Below are 20,296 nucleotides of genomic sequence, written 5' to 3'. Positions count from 1 at the left end.
GATTTTTTAGTTGTATGAAGTTGTCCGATCGGTTGGCTCAGAATAGCCGCTGTTTTTGACTGAAAAGTTCATTTCACAAGGTACAGTCCTTATCAACTGACACTTTGGTCACATCCCACCCAAAGTGGATCACCTGAGACTCTGATATCCACAGACAGGCAGATGAAGGCAACCATTAACAATCCTCCTACAGAATTATCTACGGAAACCTTTTACGTCTCATAAATACCTTTAGTTTCCCCCTCCAGTATGAACCAGTGGACCGAGTGCTTCGTTGTCACAAGAACAGGAAATCTTTCATAACAATCTTTGATTTTAACAGTTAATTGGCCTTTTAAAATAGTCATTTGATCTTACTTATTATTTTAAAATGCTATAACAAACGGAACCACAAATACGCAATAAAAAAATAAAATAAAATATTGAATGTTAAATATACCTTTACAAAGCAGCGAGTGTCTTAGGTGTTTTTTTACAACACCGCTGTAAAACAGGTGCGTTGATTATTGGCAAGATGAAACCATCTTTAGTTTTTATTTATTTTGACTGTCTCGTTTTAATAACCGCAGAAATATATTGGCTTTGGGTGCGTGACATTACATTAGTGATTCAGATCACACTAGTACCATTTTAGGAATGAATTTAGATAGGGTTCCTATTTTGAAAAATTGACCACTCCATTTCTATCTTTGACTTCCTGCTGCCCTCATTTGCTACATGTTACAGTCGGCCGGCCGTGGGGCGTCTGGTGGAATTGCAAGCATCACGTTGGCTGGCTTTATCAGAGCTAACATGGCCAGTGTGGACCCAGTCCTTCAAACAATGACTCAAAGAAAAACAGCTTCCAATTTGAGATTTTTATTATTTGGAAAAATTAAGTCTCAAAAATTCAACTTACATTTGAATAACAACTGCACGCAAATTCAAACTGAGGTGTAATATATGGCATAATAATGCTTAACATCTGTCATAATGTTTTGCTTACGACGAGAACTCCAAAGCAGCAGCGAGGAATCCGTAATCATTAAAGTCGACAGGTTCAAGTAAGACATGTAATTACAGCTCGTTAGTCCTTTAAGTTAAAAGCAATTCAAAAGAGGGAAAAAATAAAAAAAAGTTTAAAGAGAGGCTGAGCAATTATTTATCAACAGGAAACGTTCCATATCGAGCAAAGCGATATCAAAACTACAACAAAACGGCTGTGCATCGTTAAACTTAAATAGATACAGAAAATATTTAACAAGCACATTTTACAAAGCATTTTAACACTGATGAAAAAAAGAAGCTGATGGCAAACAAAAAAAAAAAAAAAACTGCACCAAAGAATCACAAGTTTTAAAATATTTAAGAAAAAGAAAAGGATGGCAACCAAAAGCACATTCTCACAATTAACACTATAAAAACCAAACTGGATTTTCAATAAACAGATTTGGCCAAATTCACTCGATTACTTCAAATTTAAAAAAAAAAAAAAAAAAAAAAAAAAAGAAAAAAAAAAAAAGAAGAAGAAAAAAAAAAAAGCACGTATTCAAGTTGTGTGTTTTTGAGATTTCTTCCAGTTATACAGAAGGTAACAAGATGTACCTTAATCCACTTGTCTACAACCAGAATCTACGCTAAGCGACGTCACTGTGCGACACTGAAGAAAATGTTAAATATAGGAAGAGGTGAGGATAATTCAGGCTTTCAGAGACTCTGAAACTGCAGGCAAACCTCATAGCAAGAGGTGGGAAACTACACAGCAAACCCATCAAGTACACTTTCTGTGAACTACAGTATGCAAAGACTATGTACAACATCGAGGCTGCAGCCCGTCGGCATTTAAAAGTTAGTTGGCTCAGTTACAGTTCATAAATATTTGAACTTCAAAGACTAGCAACTACATTTCCTAAAATAAACTACCTAATCCAAATTCCTGTTTTTTTGTGGAAAGAAAAAAAAACATTACATACATTTTTAACCCTTTCAAAAACTACTTTACACCACATGTCCAGTGTGTGCCTTCTCACCCACCTTGCTGACTTTCTCATCATGCTGGGACATGTTTGGATACACATCACATTACCAGGAGTATATTTGTCGTTAAGAGGTGGCACTACATTAGAGGAAAAGTCAAGGTGCATACAAGTTTATCTGTTGGACACCGCACAGTCGTTGGGTTGGATTGTGGAACAAGATCAACAAAGAGGCTGTTGGTCTGTGCACGTGTGAGAGGACGCATGCAGAGAAATCTTGGTGCAATCGGGAAATCTGGTACTCAAATCGAGGCTGGGTTGTGATACCGACAAGTACCACTTCTCATCCTTTCACACATAAGTATCCAGGTCTTCCAGCTTGCATCTCTGGACAGTTTGTTGGAGTTTCTCAGTCTCTGGTGTATGTGTGTGCGTTTTGTTTTTCTCAGTGTTTTTTTCCAGGTGCTGCGTGCGCTTGTCCATTTGGTGTTGTGATGGTTGTGGCTCTGTATTTATATGCCCGAGTGTCTGCCTCTAGATGTGCGTTATTCTGTGTGTACCAGTGTATCTGAAACTGCACCTACTGCGCCGTGATGTGAGACAGACTATAGGAAAGCACTTGGGTTTGCTCGTGGATCCTTCTGGTTTCTGTAGCGCACAGCGAGCCACACTCCCAGGATCTGTTAACAGAGGATTTACATGTAAGAGAACAGCATTAAAAAAAGGCCCTTAGAAGTTATTTTTCTCACCAAAGCTAGACCACAACTCACCACAAATGTGCTCATCATGTAACACAAAAAGGAAGGACAACAGTGAAGTGAAAATACTGGACAAACTTGAACAAACTGATAGCGTCATTTGCAACCAGTCTGTGCAGGAGGGAGCAAATGTGTAGCAATCACGAGTCATTTTTATTTAAAAGAAAAAGAAAAAAAAAAAAAAAGTGAAGCTGTCTGTGAAACAGTCACAGCTTTTAATCTGTTAGTAGGGCAGCTGTGGCTCAGGTGGTAGAGCAAATAATCAGGAGGTCAGCAGTTCGATCCCCATCCCCCCCAAGTCCATCCTTGGGCAGGACACTGACACCTGAATTTCCCCTCATTCATTTACAGAGTACTTAGGCATGCAGGGTGTATGAATGTGTGCTTAGCACCAGCAAATTCTTCCCTTTAGTGTTACTGATACTTTGTGGCTTTTTATTAATATGTGCCTCTGATCACAGATAGCCAGCCTCATATGTACTAATAGGTGTCTACGCGCAGAAACAAAGGTTGGAGTTACCTCCACCTCTTAAAATTGTTCCTGTATGTGCAGAGAGAAGAAGAATGTGAGCAAAAGTGATAAGGAGAGAGGTTTAGATGCAAGGAGGTAGCAAAGGTAGATGAATTTAAATACCTGGGATCAACCAGCTAAAGCAACAGACAGAGCATGTGAGAGGTGATGGAAAGTGCTGGCAGGGTGGAGAGCAGTGTCAGGAGCGATTAGTGACAGAAGGACTGAAAGAAATAATAAACATATCAGAGGGACAGCTCAGGTTGTTGAGCAATTTTACAGACAAAGCTAGAGAGGCAAGGCTTAGATGGTTCGGACATGTGCATTGGCGAGATAGCTGATATAATGGTCTAAGGATGCCAAGTATGGAGCAGCCACAGCAGGAGAAAGACAAGTTAGAGAAGATTCATGGATGTAGTGAAGGAGGACACGCACAAGATCGATGAAGAAGATGTGAGGAATAAGGCGAGACGAAGGCAGAAAAAAGTTGAAGTCTGACTCATTATGGTTTAGGCATTAAAATGACTTAAAGTTACACAATAAAACTACTCCGTTAACTTTCAAACACAGTGGTTGCTACTTTGTCCAAGGCTGTATTTGTTGGTTTGCCACAATGACACGTCTCCCTGAAGAGTCTCATGAACATTCATGCTGCTCACTCTAATTACACTTATTACCACGCATTACTTAAAAACAGTCATGAAACACGACTATTTCATGGTTTGGCATGAGAGCCATCTGGTAAACCTTCAGCACAGTCCAATAGAGTGGAGACTGCATGAAATGAATTTCAAAGACTGCATATTTATATTTGGTCAGGACATCGGTAACAACTCCAACACTGTATAAATCATCTTTATTCCAACAGAGCCCAAAAATGTTCCGTTTTCCTTAGAACACCAACGAAATGAGAAAATAACAGTTCTGAAAGTAGGTCTTTAGAGCAGAATATCAGAATTTTACAATATGAAAATATATATGTGTTATATTATATGTGTGTGTCATCATGAAACAGCACATGGAATATGTGCTTAGACTGTTCATTAGTGAAAACTGAATTACACAGGAAAAAAAAAAAAAAAAAGCACGTTCACCCACTACTTTTAGACACACCTGTTCATTAACCCAATCATCTAATCAGCCAATCACATGACAGTAAGTCAATACATTTAGACACATAGGTGTTGTCAAGCCAACCTGATGAAGTCCATTTAAAGGATCAGATACAAACCTCAGTGAAGCTGAAAAAGAGCCCGACGCCTCCGAGGATCTTCAGAGCCTCTGTGGCATGATCCAGCATCTTCGTTCCACAGGGCACACATCCACCTTTCGTTGTGCATGGCTAGAGTGAAAGAGAAAGGCGTTCTGTCTTTTTGCACTATGACTCAACGGGTTGTCAGCTAAGCCAGTATTAGCTACCAAAATCTATTCTGAGAATAACAGTAAGTGCCCTACTTTTTCCTAAAGGAAATGCTTATGTGATTTTTGCTTGAGGCTCATTGTGTAACTGGAAATACATAAAAAAAAAAAAAAAAATCATTGATAGAGTGGGTAAAAAACAGAAATAAAATAGGGTTTATTTAGGCAACAACTGAAGTATGCACCTAAACCTTTCTAGTGGGTTTTTCCATGACTGTGTTTTTCTTTAGTTAATGAAAAAAATGTGATATTTGAGGCTTACAGCACGACAGCTCCCCAAGTCCTGGTTAAACTGCTGCAGTTTGCCAGTGGTGTTGAAGAGCCCACAGCAGTTGAGTTGGGTCTCCAAGTCTTCCTTGGTCTTATTTTCCATGATTCCCCACGCAGAGTTCAGAAGTGTCTCCTGGAAAATGTAAACATGACAAATAAAAGCCAAAGGCATTAAATAATATACATTTCATATGAATTCAGAAATGCAGATTTTGAAATAGACATTATGTTGGCTCACCTGCTGCCCACGGTTCATTGCCAGGCAGGAACATGAAATTCCAAATTGGAAGAGGAAGACAATGAAGAGAATGACCATGTACTGAGAAGCAGGGGTCAAAGAAGCAACGGCAGCAACTCCACATTTCAAAACAACAAAGAGTAATCATCTGGGGCGACGGTAGCTCAGGGGGTTAGGACTCGCATCTGTAACCGGAAGGTCGCCGGTTCGATCCCAGGGCTCTCTGTTCCTGTCGTTGTGGGCCTGGGCACGACACTACCCTACTTGCCTACTGTCTTGGCAAGAGGCTGATGGCGCGATATGGCGCCTCGATTCTGTTCAGGTTCTGCCCCGGCCAGCTGTGGCTACAACTGTAGCTGCCTCCACCTGTGTGTGAATGTGGAGTGAATGATAGTGGCATGTAAAGCCTTTGGGTGCCTGAAAACGCGCTATATAATCAATCCATTATTATTATTATCTGTGAACTGGGAGGGATTTCAGCCCTGATTTCTTAAACTGTATGTAAAAGATGGATGTAGCCACTGTGACGTCATCCAGCGGTTTGTAAGATCCTGTTTTTGAAGCTGAGTATTTTTCCCATCTGCATCCTAGCTATGTGAAACCAGATCAGAGCATAGGATGGACATGACTGAGAAACATGGGTACACTGCATGCTCTTATGGCAGTGATTTGTTAATTACACTGTAGCTCTGTTCCAACTTCAGAAATCATACTTCATGTTGAATCAAACAAGATTTGGAACTGAAGCTCAAAGCCGAGCCCCAAAAAAAGCTGATCAGATTAAAAAGATCAGGGAAGTGTAGGGCCGTTTTCCCATCGAGTTTTATAAAACCATGCTGCCCATTAAGGCACTTCAGCACTGGCTTTACATTCCAGGCTTAGTTCTCCAAACTATCTTGCTGCCCAGATATGAGCTTGTCCACTGTTGGGAAGTTTGAAAGGAAGCTCCTCGACACACAGGTGAGGTAAAGATAAACTGTTACTAACAGGTTGTTTTACCTGAAGGCAGAAGAACTTGGGCCAAGAATTTGGGGGCTGTAATTCAAAATGATGTTTCTTTATGCACAATCACTCCAGATCTGACACAACGAATAGTGGCATTAATGTGCCACTCCAGGCTTAAGAAGACTGGCTTTATAACCCAGTGGCAAATATTTAGTTTTGTTTAACAGAGTCTAAGAGAAGATCATTTGCCACTTTCCGTGTGTAGTTTTGTCTTTTAAAATTCTACTGCTTCTGCTTTATTAATGCCAATACCAACAATTTCTTTTATTCTCTCAACTTCAGGCAGAAGAATGAGTCACAGTAAACCTACATAAAGGCCCACTTATGCAGGAATAATAATTCTGTTGTACACTGTGATGCTGCCAGAAACTTAAACTAACAAACATTTTTGGAGATACAACACAGCACCTACATAAACTACATCCTGTGTTAGGTCTGACGGGCACCGCAAACCTTGAGACAGTTCAAAAGTATGGAAGAGGACTGGATGGGACTTAGGAAGGACAAACATTTAAACCAAAAGATAAGTAATTTTTCCCAAATAACCCAGATCTACTGCGAACTTGTGCATCAACAAAGCTATAAAGGATACAAAGAAAAGCATGACTTGGTGGTGGTGCATGGCTCCGATCAGTCCTACAACAGCGATGAGCAGCAGGAAGACGCCCACCGCAATGACCCCTCCGATAATGTGGATGCTGGACACCAGGCCGTAGCCCTTCCCCCATGCCGCGACTCCGATCAGCAGCAGCCCGACCAGCTGAAGGGAGCAAAGGGAAAGAGGTTAACCACGGTCAGCTGAGGCAGAGTGCATCAGATGGATCACAGCTTATCACGAGGTCACAGCACTGTGGTTTGATTACTACAAACACAGCTCAGTCTGTAGAGAAGAGTTCTGCTTTGGAGTTCAAGTGTGAGAAAGAGGCCGACTAAAAAACAAGTTTAGTGTTAAATACCTCACACAGCTTGAGGACATGAAGCTGCTGGTCCAGGACAGTGTTTTATGTATTTAAAAATGTATTTTTAAATCATCTGTAACCAATTCCAAATACAGTTATATTTTAGAGCATTTTTTATTATTCTTTCACTTCAAAATTGCTGAAATGAAAAACAAAATCATCTATTTAAATTGAGCACAAGCTGGTCTGGTAAACAAATGTCTTCAGGGTTGAGCTGATATGTTTGCCGACTCTGACCCTATTGACTGATCTCTGCTTGGTCACATCAATTTTGTGACGGCGCATGAACTGCATGTCAAAGAGTTGAAAGACACGAAATCACTACATGACAAAATGTGACTTCTGTATTTGTGGAACAAACAGGGAAATTAAAACATCAAAAACTGAAGTCAACACTTCAACCTGCTCTTTCAGTTCAAAATACAAAAATATTGACTTACAATCATATGAGCTTTACGAAACTAGCAAAAACTCACCACTAAAATGTTGCATGAGTGATATTTTGGCAAAGAATAAACTACAAATTAAATATAAAAAAAATAGGGATGCTCAGATCTGATATTTGGTTGGGAGACACGTCCAACCCGAACTCAAAAAGCTGGACTGAACGTCCGTGTTGATCCATTTAGCCACACAACAGTGGGAAATACAAGTAGAGCTAATGTAACATGAAGGAAGCTAACAGCAAAGCAGCAGCAGTCTGCAGGCATTTCACATTGTGACACAAACTGATATTCTTCATATGTTGCAAAACTTTATATAACTCAAAACTGTGGTCAAAGGTCGATGCTTTGGCCTTCCCCTCTCACGTTTACTTTTGCTCGTTATATAATGTCTTTCTGGTTTAATGCAAGTTAGCAACACTTGCTGGAAAGCTTTTATTGCACTTACAGTAACAGAAAACATTGTTGTCAACTCGATATTTCACTGCTGCCTCTATTCAGCTCTAGACATGAAGCGTGTACGTGTGTGTGTGAGTGAGGAGACTGTAAATAAATGCAGATAATGCCTGAATATACTTTTTTCTACTGTACTCTATAAATAATCAGTTGCTTAAAGTTGTTGAAGGCGTCATTTATTCTTCATCTCGACATTTCCCCAGTTGGGAATGGGTCGTTGTCAGGTGACCAAGTATAACCATGATCAAGCTGCATATTTTTCCCCCTCTCCTTCTTGGGTTTCTTGAAAGGCGCTATACAAATCTATATTATTATTATTATTATTATTATATAGTTAAAGCAATCTATGCGTTTTCCTATTGACTTAAACTTTTTGTACTCCCCCCCAATTAATGTGTTAATGTTTACTTTCTCTCTCTACTTACATCCATTTCAGAAGTAAATCATAATCACAGATCCTTCTGAAATTCTACACCATAACCTGACATGCACCTCAATAGAAACCCAAGTTCAAGTCGATCGACGCAGCTTGGGACTATTTTGATTGATCTGTTCAGTTCCATCGAGTCCATCATCTATGCATTTCTGGCTTTTTTCCCCCACAGGTATTGAATAATCATCGCCTCGATACAAGGATGTTAGCAAATTCCTGGATGGAGACTGCAGAATACATCGCAACATGGAAATGTACCAAGAATGAAGAAAAACGGACAACCGTATCATTTTGTTTCTACCGTGGCTGCCATCACATATAAAAACGTCATAAATGATACCAATGGCCACTTACATAGGTTATGATATAGGTTCTACAAAGATTCAGTGCAGACGTTTAAATAAGCATCGCAGGTATCAAAGTGTTCGTGTATTCAGCTCGATGACGCCTGTTCCGATTCGATCCCGATTTTAAAAACAAAAAACAAAAAAAACAAAAAACATCAAACTCGTGACAGATGCGGTGACTCAGCCATCAACAGGACTGGCGGCATCACGTTCCTTTCTGACTGGGCAGGTCGTGTCACAAGTATTTCACTGGGCACTGAGTCGACAGGGACAGCGAGCTCTCTGTCCTGGTGTGGCTCACGGTGTGTCAGTAACAGCTATGCAAACACCAGCTTTACTCCTGTTTTCACCAATGGCACACAGCACAGACGTTCGAGAGTTCAAAAGTTTATTTAGCCTTTTTTTCTTTTGCTTGCTTTCTTGACTAGTTTATTGTTAGCTTCATTTATTTTTACACCTGGTAACCTCATTCTTCCCCCCCATTTTTAAAGTAACCTCTGCCTGCTGTCATTGGGCAAGGGGGAAGGGTACACCACAGGCAGACAAACACATTCACACTTACTACGTATCCTAACCTTAAAAACATGCCTTTGGACGATGGGAGGAGCCAGATTACCAGGCGCAAACCGACACAGCGAGAAGAAACTCCAAAACGACAGGTACCCGCTCGATTCAAACTAGGACCTTCTTACTCTGCAGCAACCATTTCAACCACTGAAACTACCTAAAAATACTTTGGGTTACTTTCACTCATCATATTTGGTCAGAGAGACTTAATAAAAGGCAGAAGCTACTTCAAAGAAGGACAGCATTACGAAGCAGAGCAGGGCTGCAGGTATTGATTATTTTAGTAATAAACTATTCTATCAACTACTCCTCCAAGTAATGGGATAACAAATATTTTGGCTTTACTGTAGATTTTCACTGTTTCACTGCAAGAAAAGTTTGCTTTACTTCACATCAAACAGGTGGCCAGATGAAGAACTCATGGCCACTTTTTGCCAGCAGTAGTTTTAATGGTGGTTAAAGGAAGAAGCTGAGTTCTCTGTCTTGGTAACGGCTCCACCTCTTTGCTGTGTGTAGACAGACTCTAGCATCACGTTAAACTATGACTTCATCGACTTAATTGCTGCTGTTGTGTTATCAGCCCTTTTTGTTAAGAAAACTGAGGGCTGCTTGGGCTTAATGTTGTAATACAATATTATCATGCGTTCTCCTGAACCTGCCCACGCTCAGATGGTGAATTCTAAGAAATCGTGCATTAAACAAAGCATCGAAGCAAAAATTTGCATTTTATTTTTACTCATAGGGAGAGACCCTGAAGCAGGTCTCTCCTTATGAAGGCAAAATTAGTCTACTGCAAATACATTTTCTTAAAATATTTGATCCATTTTCATTATTTCACTTTTCCAATAAATAACAATTCAGTAAATTTATATTTGTGGATGCATATTTTGTCACATGAATTACAAAGTAGGAAATCCATTTAGGCTGAGCTTGATGTTTTCTTGTACATAAAGGATGATTTACATTTGCCTCCTCACAGTGAGGAAGACAGATTATTAAATTTAACACTGGAATCAGTTCAGTACTCCATATTAGCAGACACCCAAAGCCGAGACATCAAACTGAAACTGGAAACTGCTGGATTGGTACATCCCTATTGATTACACAGAGTGTGACTGGAACAACAGAAACAACATCCTGCTTAAACCTACCGAGTTTTTGTACTGTTACAGTACTGTGCAAAAGTCTTGAACCAATTTTGCTAGTAAAATGGGATTTAGGTTCAGAGATTCATTGAAGCATGTGCAAACATACATTTAAAATGAAGCAATAAAACTAACAGTCTGTGCTCTGTCCATATTTGCTATGACCACCTTTATTCTTCAGCACAGATCTTAAGCAAGCTTAATGTAATTTGTTTAAGTAATCTTCAGGAAAGGTTCTCCAGGATTCTTAAAGGGGACTGAAAACTTTTGTTTGGATGTTGGCTGGCTTTCGTCTTGTTCTGTGCCAAGATGATCCCACACTGCTTCAGTAATGTTTAGGTCTTGGCTCTGGCGAGACCAATCATTGGCAGCATGTCTGGGACCATTGTTATGATGAAGAAGTTTTTGCCAGACTCTTTCCAGACAGTACTGCATCGTGGATCAAACTTTGTACTTTTAAGAGTGTTGATGAGATCTCCTACACCACACCACTGACTGACATGCAGCTCTTAACCATGACAGACCCTCCATCGTGTTTTCCACATGGTGTAGGAGCTCACAGTTGTACCCCTTGATGATATTCAGCAAACAGTAGATTTTTTTTATGTCTAAAGAAATTGATTTTTAAATACTTATTATATGCTGCAGTGTCCTCCGCTTGCCCACTTTCCTCAAAAATTTCCTTAAGGAGACACTGCACACCATACTGAGACATGCCAAGTTTTAGGCTCTCTGGGAATCACGTTATTTTTGTAAAAATACTAAAATGCTTTGTGCCTCTAACACCATGGAACATTTGGCATTTACTAGCAGAATGAGTGCTTAAAGAGGCACTTTTTTTGTCTGTTATGTGTAGACGACATAGACTCTTCCTTTCAGGTTTATGCTTTAATAAATCATAGGTTTGTGTTAAGTGGCTAAACAGACACCACTGTATAGTAATCAGAAAGGGAATTAACATAGCGTATTATGCAAACAAAGCAAATTTCAGCCTGACAACGACCAGTCAAGTCTTATCTTTCTTCACATTTATAGTCTTTGAATGTAAGAAATGTAGCATTTTCTCAGAAGTGGTGATCTGGACTTTGTCAATGCAGGAAGTATGCGTTTGCAGATTTTCTGATAAGAGTTTATGCTAGCTGAACTGAAGACAACATGTTGACCATCACCACTCACATGACTGACACAAAGGACAAAGGCAGACGCGCGAGCTGATTATATTCTCCTAGCACACACCCAGGTGACCGACAGCAGAGCTCATGAAACCATATCAAGCCGAAACGTATTAGTTTCACATTTTAGGTCAGCTGGCCTCGCAGGTAACGGGATCTTTCATACGCATAATGGCGATAGCTAACAAGCTAGCCGCTACTTCTACTCAGCTAACCTACGCTACATTACATTACCACTGTGCTATGGTAATATCAGAATATTTTACATACCAATAACCATCTGTAGAATGAACAAAGAGGCATGCCAAATAAAAAGTTAAAACAGGTCAGTACATTTCTTCGCCAGTGTTTCGCTTCTTCATTCACAAGCTAGTTAGCTACAAGCTAATGTAACCAGCAGAGACTTAGCATCCGTGTTACATACTCACCATGTAAACCACATTCAGGGAGCACAGGGCGTTTTTGGAACAGGTGAACCCGCCGCACACCATCTTCGAAACACTTCCTCCAGCTAAGCGAAAAAAATACAAACAACCTGAACTAATATCCCTGCTAGCTCGCTCTGAGAAACAGCTGCGCTGATTACTGGAAACAAACAGCACCGAGGGCGGATGACGATGGTGCGTGACGTCAGGGCAGCGACTCACGTCATCGTGTAAAGTTAAATAACCATTTTTTTTGCTTCCTCCTAAACGCCAAATACATGCATGGGGTTAACTGCTGACTCTAAACTGACCACAAGCGTGAGTGTGAATGGTTTCCTGACCAGGGTGACCACTGACCCGGTGATTTCCCCCACCCCACGAACTGAATAAACAGATTGGACTTTATTTGTAATCCTGTCAGGGAATTTTTTTGTAATAGTATGCTTCTGTTAAATGTAAATAAATGAAAACATTTCACAGTATACTGAAGCTCTGACAAGAAAATACAAAAAAAAAAAAAAAAAAAAAAAAGAAAAAGAAAGAAAATGTCAACTTTTATGTACCATGGATGTATGTGTGTGATAGACTATGATAGACCTGACTAAAAAAAATAAAATAAAATCCCCCACAGTGTTTAAAAGCCACAGTTTAAAGCAGTAGGTCACAACCCTTTGGTGCGTGTGATGCTTTTGAATGGAGAAACAGTGCTGTTGTGACCTCACGTCACTGACCTTAATGTAGATGGGTAACTTTTCCCTCAGAGACAGCTTCATTTTTAGGCGCCTCAGGAGGTTGATGCATTCAGCAGATCAAAAACAGTGTGAGAAAAGTCATTAATTATTTTTATCATTAATACACCTCCAACAGCTGACATTAGCTGATGTAAGTACGATCAGACTAATAGGAATCATCAATTAACATCATGACACTGATTTTGAGCTTGTAAACTAACCTATAGCAATTCTTTTTTCTCCTTGACAACATTATACAGGTACATGTAGGCATATATAGATGAATGGATAACACAGCTATTGGTGTCACAAGCCAGTGTACTCCTAGTGCATCTCTCAAGCTAGGTTAAGTTGGGAGGAGGGGCATTTGGTGTAAAATATTTTCTAATTTTCAAATATGTGAAAAGAGTTCACACCAGATGGGTCAAGCCTGGGTTAACAGCAACCACCACTGCTGGTGTTGACTGGAGCAACTGGAGCGGCCTGCTTCAAATCCACCTCCATCGTCCCAATACCCATCAGTAACTAATTACGGATTACTTCCCCAAAAAGTAATCCCGTTACTTTACAGATTATTTATTTTCAAAAGTAATTAATTACTTAGTTACTTAGTTAATTTTTAAAAACACGATTTACAACCTGAATAGGTGATAAAGCAGTACATCTTTCAGCCCAATTCTACTTTTTCTGCATAATCTATCATACAAAATGTAATCAAATGGAAAAGTCTCTTTTTAAAACTTGTTTTATTAGTTTTAATCTTTTACTTTATGTATCAAGCAAAAATTTAATTATATGCAACATTCTCTGACTGGAAGAAATTTGTTTAACATTTAAACCTATTTTCTGCACATTCCAGCACATAAAATAAAATAGTTTTTGTGTTTACGTCTTTCAAATAAATGTAAGTGAAACACAGCAGAAAATAAACAAAATCAAAGACTCAGCGGTCCTGTTGCTCTGTTTTCACCTGTATAGCAGGCGGATGTTTGCCCTGGTGCAGGTGTGCTGCAGCGGTCAGTGGAAGAATCCGCGAGTTTGTCTGTGAATTTCCCATTCCGTGGTAGCGTACTCGGTGCTTGCTCGGAAGTTAAGGGGGGTTTTTTCGCTGTAAAAAGAAGTTTTCTTCCCACGCAGTGAACAGCGGACAGTAATGTTTTTGTCACTTTTTACGGAATCAAACTCAAAGTAAGGTCAGTACTTCCACGCTTTAAACGCTGCACGCTCATACTCTCTCCCGCACTCGATATATTACCCATTGTTGATCTGCACACAGCTGTTGCCACGAACGTCGCACTCGCTTACGTCATTGTCATGCTTCACGGTTTTAGTAACGCAGTAACGCAGCGTGCTCACGGGAAAGTAACAGTAATCTAATTACCGTTTTTGCAATAGTAATCCCTTTACTCGTTAATTGAAAAAAGTAATCGGATTACAGATTACTGCCCATCTCTGGCCCTCACTCCCATCATCACAAAGTGCTTAGAGCACACTTCAAATCCTGTCTCCCCCCCACCCTGGACCCCCACCAGTTCGCATACTGTCAGGACAGGAGCGCAGAGGATGCAGTCTCCATCGCACTGCACTCTGTCCTCTCACACCTGGACAACAACAACATCTACGCCAGAGTGCTGTTTATAGACTTCAGTTCAGCATTCAATGCAATCCACCCCTCACAACTCATCAGGAAACTGACAGACCTGAACATCAGTTCCCTCATGTGCAAATGGTTACTGGACTTCCTGACCAACCGCCCCCAACATGTCCGGCTGGATAACCACTGTTCATCTACCATCACAATGAACACCAGTGTACCACAAGGGTGTGTGATGAGCCCTTTCCTTTACTCCCTCTTCACCCATGACTGCAGACCTGCTGATGGTTCCAACACCATCATTAAGTTTGCAGATGACACCACGGTGATTGGCCTCATCAGTGACAACGATGAGGCCGCCTACAGGGAGGAGGTGGATCGTCTGGCTGAGTGGTGCGACACAAACAACCTGCTGCTTAACACTGAGAAGACCAAGGAGCTCATCGTGGACTACAGGAGGAATGCTGACCCACATCCACCCATCTACATTAAAGGGACGGCTGTGGAGCGTGTGAGCAGCTTCAAGTTCCTGGGAGTCCACATCTCCGAGGATCTCATCTGGACGACCAACTGCTCCAAGCGGGTCAAGAAGGCTCACCAGCACCTCTTCTTCTTGAGGACTCTGAGGAAGAACCACCTGTCCTCAGACATCCTGGTGAACTTCTATCGTTGCACCATCGAGAGCATCCTGACCAACTGTATAACAGTCTGGTACGGGAACTGCTCTGCCTCGGACCGGAAGGCGTTGCAGAGGGTTGTGAAAACTGCCCAGCGCATCACCGGAGCACCACTTCCTGCCATAAATGACATCTACAGGAAGCGGTGTCTGAAAAGGGCTGGGAAAATCATCAAAGACCCCAGTCACCCATCGCATGGACTCTTCACCCTCCTGCCCTCTGGGAGGCGCTACAGGAGCCTCCGGACTAAGACCACCAGGTACCGGAACAGCTTCTTCCCCACAGCTGTCAGACTCCTGAACTCTGCCTCCTGACATCTGACCCACATTAAACACATGGACTGAACATACACACACCCACAATGGACAAAAACAAATAATGGACAACTGTACCCTCATACACACAATAATAACATGGACTGAACCACCACTCACAACCACTAGCACTTTATATAGCCTCTGTAGGAATTATCCACATATTTCACTTATCTTACCTGCACTACTGTATAATTCTGTATAAATAATCATTCTGTATAATACGATAATTTTAATTCTACAACTGTTTATAACTTGCATAGTTCACATTTCTGTATAGTTTTTCATATTTATATCCTGTTCATGGCCTCTACATAGCTTGTACACCACTACAGCCTGCACATATTTATAGTTATAGCATATACGGTACACGGTACCTTCATACCGTGTACATTATAACATACCCATAATAGACCCATATTTTGTACCCTCATACCTATAACAGACCCATTTCTGTAATATATTTATATATCTATATTATTGCTAATATATATTGTAATATATCTATATCATGGCTAAAGCACTTCTGGATGGATGCAAACTGCATTTCGTTCCCTTGTACCTGTGACATGTGCAATGACAATAAAGTTGAATTCTATTCTATTCTATTCTATTCTATTCTATTCTATTCTATTCTAGCAAGACACAGGTAGAAACTATGCTACTGAAGCCAGAGGAGGGTGAGGAGGAGAGAGGGAAGGTGTATTCAGAAGCAAAGAGAGAAGGAAAGGTAGGCATGTGGGTCTGAGAGTAGGGTTTTAAATGTCCGTACTGCAACAGAAAAGGGAACATATGTATGTGTTGCCTGCACAGGAGATCAGGTGGAAGGGAAATAAGGCCAGAAGCATCGCCAGTGGATCCAAACTGTATTAACATTGTGTAGATAGGAAGCGAAATGAAACAGGGGTAATCTTAAGCATGTGAAGATTTTCACTGGGAGTTACCAAGAGGGACAGGATTAGAAATGAGTACATCAGACAAACTTTCAGTTTGATCAGTTTGGAGACAAAATTTGAAGAAGTAAATGCCAGGCAGGAGAAAAACAGGAAAGCCTCAGAGAAGATTCATGGATGAAGTGAATGAGGATGTGCAGAGGGTTGGTGTGACAAAGGAAAATAAGGGAGGTATAACGATAATCCATTGTAAACGACAAGCAAAAACAATAAAGAGGAGATGATTTCCAGTTAATACTTATACTACACTTTATTCAGTAAGACTTCAAACCAGCAACTGAACCAATCGATCAATCAATACGGCGTTTACTCAGGTTACAAGTCAAGTGAGCCAAGAGCCACTTTTCGATGGACTTCTTTTTGGAGCAAGTGTTGCCCCCTGTTGACCATTAGAAAAACTACAGGACTAAGCATTTTGGCACTGGCTTCCTTTCTAAGGAAGCAAGATTCACTTTTTATATAAAAAGCTTGAGAATTTTGTAAACCTGCCACCGGATCATGAGTGAACATCTTCAGTCACATGGGGAGGATGCAAAAGAGCAATGTTCCAACCACTATCAGGCTTCTGAACACATTATGACCTTTTTATTTATTTATTTTAATTAGTTGTCTATTGCCAGACATGCTCCAATATTTTTGTATCTAACGGTGTCTTGGCGTGTTTCTTTTTATTGTGATCTGCTATTGCAGAGTTTTTTCACCCACTTTTTTACTTTTGTTAATCTGTGATGTGACAATAAACCTGAATCTTAATCTGAAATCGATTGAGTAACAGTGTCCCTATACTGAAGGTAAAAAAAGTACAGAAAACCTATTCTGTCCTCTGGTTGTGGCCAGAGATTTTCCATAAATGAGACCATTGTTGCTAAAAAGATCACCTGTAAGGATCCAGTACACTTATATAATGTGAGCAAACTCTGTAATAATGATAGGCCCAAAGATATTTTCATATTTAATATCAGTTTAATTTTATTCATGCAGGCACTTTATATTATAAGGTGAAGATGCTGAACATTATAGCTAGAAACTCAAAAATCCATTCATGCCAAATGACCAAACACTTGGTGACAGTGGGGTTAAAAAAAGATTTTCTTTTAGCTGGAAGACATCTCCAGAAGGACCAGGCTCTGGGAGGGGAAGCCATCCGTGACAGGCTGGGGGATTAAGAGAAAGAGAAGACAAAAAAGAAGAGCATAAAAACAGACGTACGACAAACAGGACTAAACACAAACCACAGGAGACGGTAGACAAGCAGTTGACAGACCTTCCTGCCTGCATAAACGGGCAATTAAGAGGTACAACTGCCCCATGATGATATGACCAACGTAGTGAAACACAAGATTCAAAGACTGTGAAGAAGCTAACAGTTTGGTCCTGACTGTAATAATGTTTTAGGGGTAAAACACACTGTGAGGCCTGTGAGGACGAGTCTGTCTTTAAAAACATATTTTGCACCAATAGATAGCACAAAAGCTTTCTGTGTCTACTAATATATATAGGAATGCATATAATCTGGATATACGCTGTGAGTAATATGAATTGATAGATATATTGACAGTGATGTGCAAGGAGGGCAACACTGTTCCTTTTATTGCCCTGCTAAAGCTAATTTCTGACCCATGAAACCACGATTTTGAAGAGAGGAAATGTTCCAGGATGCCCCGACTTTAGCACAACCCCTAAAGGTAAATCATTGCATTACATGGTCAAGTAGTCTGAGCCGATAGGGATGGTTAAGAATCACCTGTTGGCTGTACACTGGAAATAACTGATCTTAAGTTCAAACACACACCCACCTCTCATAGGCCTCAAAATGTATACTTGCCCCACCCATTTCTCCCTCCCTCTTTTCCTATTTGTAATCCTCCCTCATAGCAGAATCTCTCGGCCCTGAGGAGCCACTACAGAGCTTCACAGATCATTCGTTCTTATTTTGTGGTGATCTTGGCAGTTGTTAGTACTGTCAAATCAAAGTAAGAATTTCCTGGGTTTGACTCCACCGGCTGGCCGGGGACTTTCTGTGCAGAGTTTGCATGTTCTCCACATGCTTGCAAGTGTTGTCATTAGGTCCACTGGCTTCCTTCCACAGTCCAAAGATATGTATGGGTTAGGTTAACTGGCATTTCTCTAGGTGTGGTTGTTTCCAGCCTGTTTACTGTCTCAGTATCCTCCCAGCTTGTACCCTGCCTTTCACACTATGACAGCTGGAATAGGCTCCAGCCTCCTCGCAACCCTGAATTTGATAAATTCAAGAAAATTGATAAATAAAAAGTTTTAAGCCAAAAAGTAGAGAGGGTAGGCCTAAAGTGGGAGCTGGTTGTACAGGAGAGGGGTCTCACAGGTGAAGACGCTGCCTCCCATTCTGCTTTTCAAAGCTTCACAAAATGAAAGTAAGCCTGCACCCTGAGAGCAAAGTGCTCTTTTGTGATAATATAATGTTATGAGACATGAGACACGATGATTCAGGACTTTGTACGTGAGAAGAAGGATTTTAAATTCAATTCCAACCTTAACAAGGAGCCAGTGAAGAGAAGCTAATAAGAGAGAAATATGATCCCTCTTTCTGGTCCCTGTTAGCTCTCTCTCTACAGCATTTTGGATCCGCTGAAGGCTTTTCAGGGAGCTTTTAGGGTGTCCTGTTAATAAAGCCTGCAAGTAACAAATGCATGGTACAGCTTTTCTGTATTGCTCTCTAATTAGAGAACAGTACAAATACTGTATGCACCAAACAACAACATCAGTGCTACAAAGCTGCTGCAAAGATTGGGCAAAAATCTGGTTATGGTGAGATCCTGTGCACGTGACCAGCATGTCTGACAGCAGTGGATATTTGCTCAGATGCCAGCCAGTCTGCAAAACAGTGACATATTTAACTATTAAAACACAGAGTCCTCTAATGTAGGTTCAATATGTGACTAACACAAACTGTGATAACAAACTGTGTCTCAGATTATCATGCTTTATAATATTCTTTCCTTGGTAGTAACAGTTAAGGTGTTATGTGAGTTACATGGACGCTTCAGACGCCTTTTCTGTCGTGTGAAACGACAGCACTCAGAGCCGCCTCACAGTGAAGATTTGAAATAAGGAAGTGAATTCAGTTCAGTTCAAACCTGCAGAGGAAACTGAGACGCGCATTGTCGTGATCCGACTTTGTGGTCTAGAAAGACAGAGCGAGAGAGAGCGAGTGAAAGAGAGACACCCCGAGCCGCCTTTGCTTCTTGTTTCTGCTGCATCTGTGCATCTGGAGCTCTTCTTGTGGAACAAACAGCCAGGAGTTCAAATGGGCTGAAGCAGCTGTTTGCTTCACTTTACCACCGATCCATGTGTCAGGATGACCAGCAACAGCAAAACGGTGAACTCCGCTGCAATAAAAGCAGAGATCAAGAGGCATGATTCCCTTCAGACTGCAATCAACAGACTGGCCAAGCAGTTTGAAAGGGTGGGGGATCAACAGCTGCGCTCAGGCCTTAAAGTTTACCTCCACAGTATTCAAGGTAAGCTCCTCTTTCTTAAGCTTGGCTGCTCTTTGTGATTGACCTTTACCTGTAAACTGCAAAAGCTGTTGTCACAATAACAGGATATTCATTTTAGTGTTATTCTTGGCGTGTTAACATGGGAAAACAGCTTACAAATGATAAGTTTTAATGCTATGGTGGGTGAGAACAAGACAGTTTAGGTGATTTATATCTTCCCCTTCACTTCCTGTGTCAGTCGGTGTGACTCTTCAGTGGAAGAGAGGCTCATTTCCATTATCGTTTTACTGTGAAGGAAAAAATTTACCACGTTGCTGCAGGTGTGTACTGGCATTTATTTATCAGCCAGGCTCTGGACATGGGCAACCAATGGCGACACCACCTCAGCAGCCATCGCCATGGCAGCAGCATAAAACCTGCTGTGCGGCCTACTTCCTTTCTGCCAATC

General features: G+C 40.8%; 2 protein-coding genes across 4 annotated transcripts in view; one reads left to right on the top strand and one right to left on the bottom strand.

Annotated features, from left to right (window-relative positions):
- Positions 1 to 842: 842 nt before the first annotated feature.
- On the bottom strand, positions 843 to 12,300 carry tspan31 (tetraspanin 31). 2 transcript variants are annotated; one of them, XM_040038081.1, is made up of 6 exons: positions 12,107 to 12,300; positions 6,749 to 6,916; positions 5,152 to 5,232; positions 4,906 to 5,046; positions 4,456 to 4,566; positions 843 to 2,635 (listed from the first exon to the last, which is right to left on the bottom strand). In XM_040038081.1, exons 1-6 carry the CDS (start codon positions 12,167 to 12,169, stop codon positions 2,561 to 2,563), a joined length of 639 nt encoding a protein of 212 aa, XP_039894015.1. In that variant the 5' UTR covers positions 12,170 to 12,300; the 3' UTR covers positions 843 to 2,560. The 2 variants fall into 2 exon arrangements, with proteins under 2 accessions (XP_039894015.1, XP_039894016.1); XM_040038082.1 differs by lacking the exons at positions 6,749 to 6,916; positions 12,107 to 12,300 and adding an exon at positions 5,609 to 6,726 and having other exon boundaries at positions 5,152 to 5,299.
- A 7,180-nt stretch (positions 12,301 to 19,480) lies between these two features.
- agap2 (ArfGAP with GTPase domain, ankyrin repeat and PH domain 2) overlaps positions 19,481 to 20,296 on the top strand; it is a 33,781-nt gene continuing 32,965 nt past the window's right edge. The window contains exon 1 of one of the 2 annotated variants that reach the window (XM_040038055.1): positions 19,481 to 19,869. In XM_040038055.1, the coding sequence (XP_039893989.1) occupies positions 19,707 to 19,869 (163 nt within the window). In that variant the 5' untranslated portion in view covers positions 19,481 to 19,706. The remainder of the gene's footprint in view (positions 19,870 to 20,296) is intronic. The other variant, XM_040038056.1, reaches the window with a different exon arrangement.

This window comes from Simochromis diagramma, unplaced genomic scaffold, assembly GCF_900408965.1.
Source record: "Simochromis diagramma unplaced genomic scaffold, fSimDia1.1 OVJJ01000061.1, whole genome shotgun sequence".
NCBI lineage: Eukaryota > Metazoa > Chordata > Actinopteri > Cichliformes > Cichlidae > Simochromis > Simochromis diagramma.
This window is presented reverse-complemented; position numbering and strand designations above follow the sequence as displayed.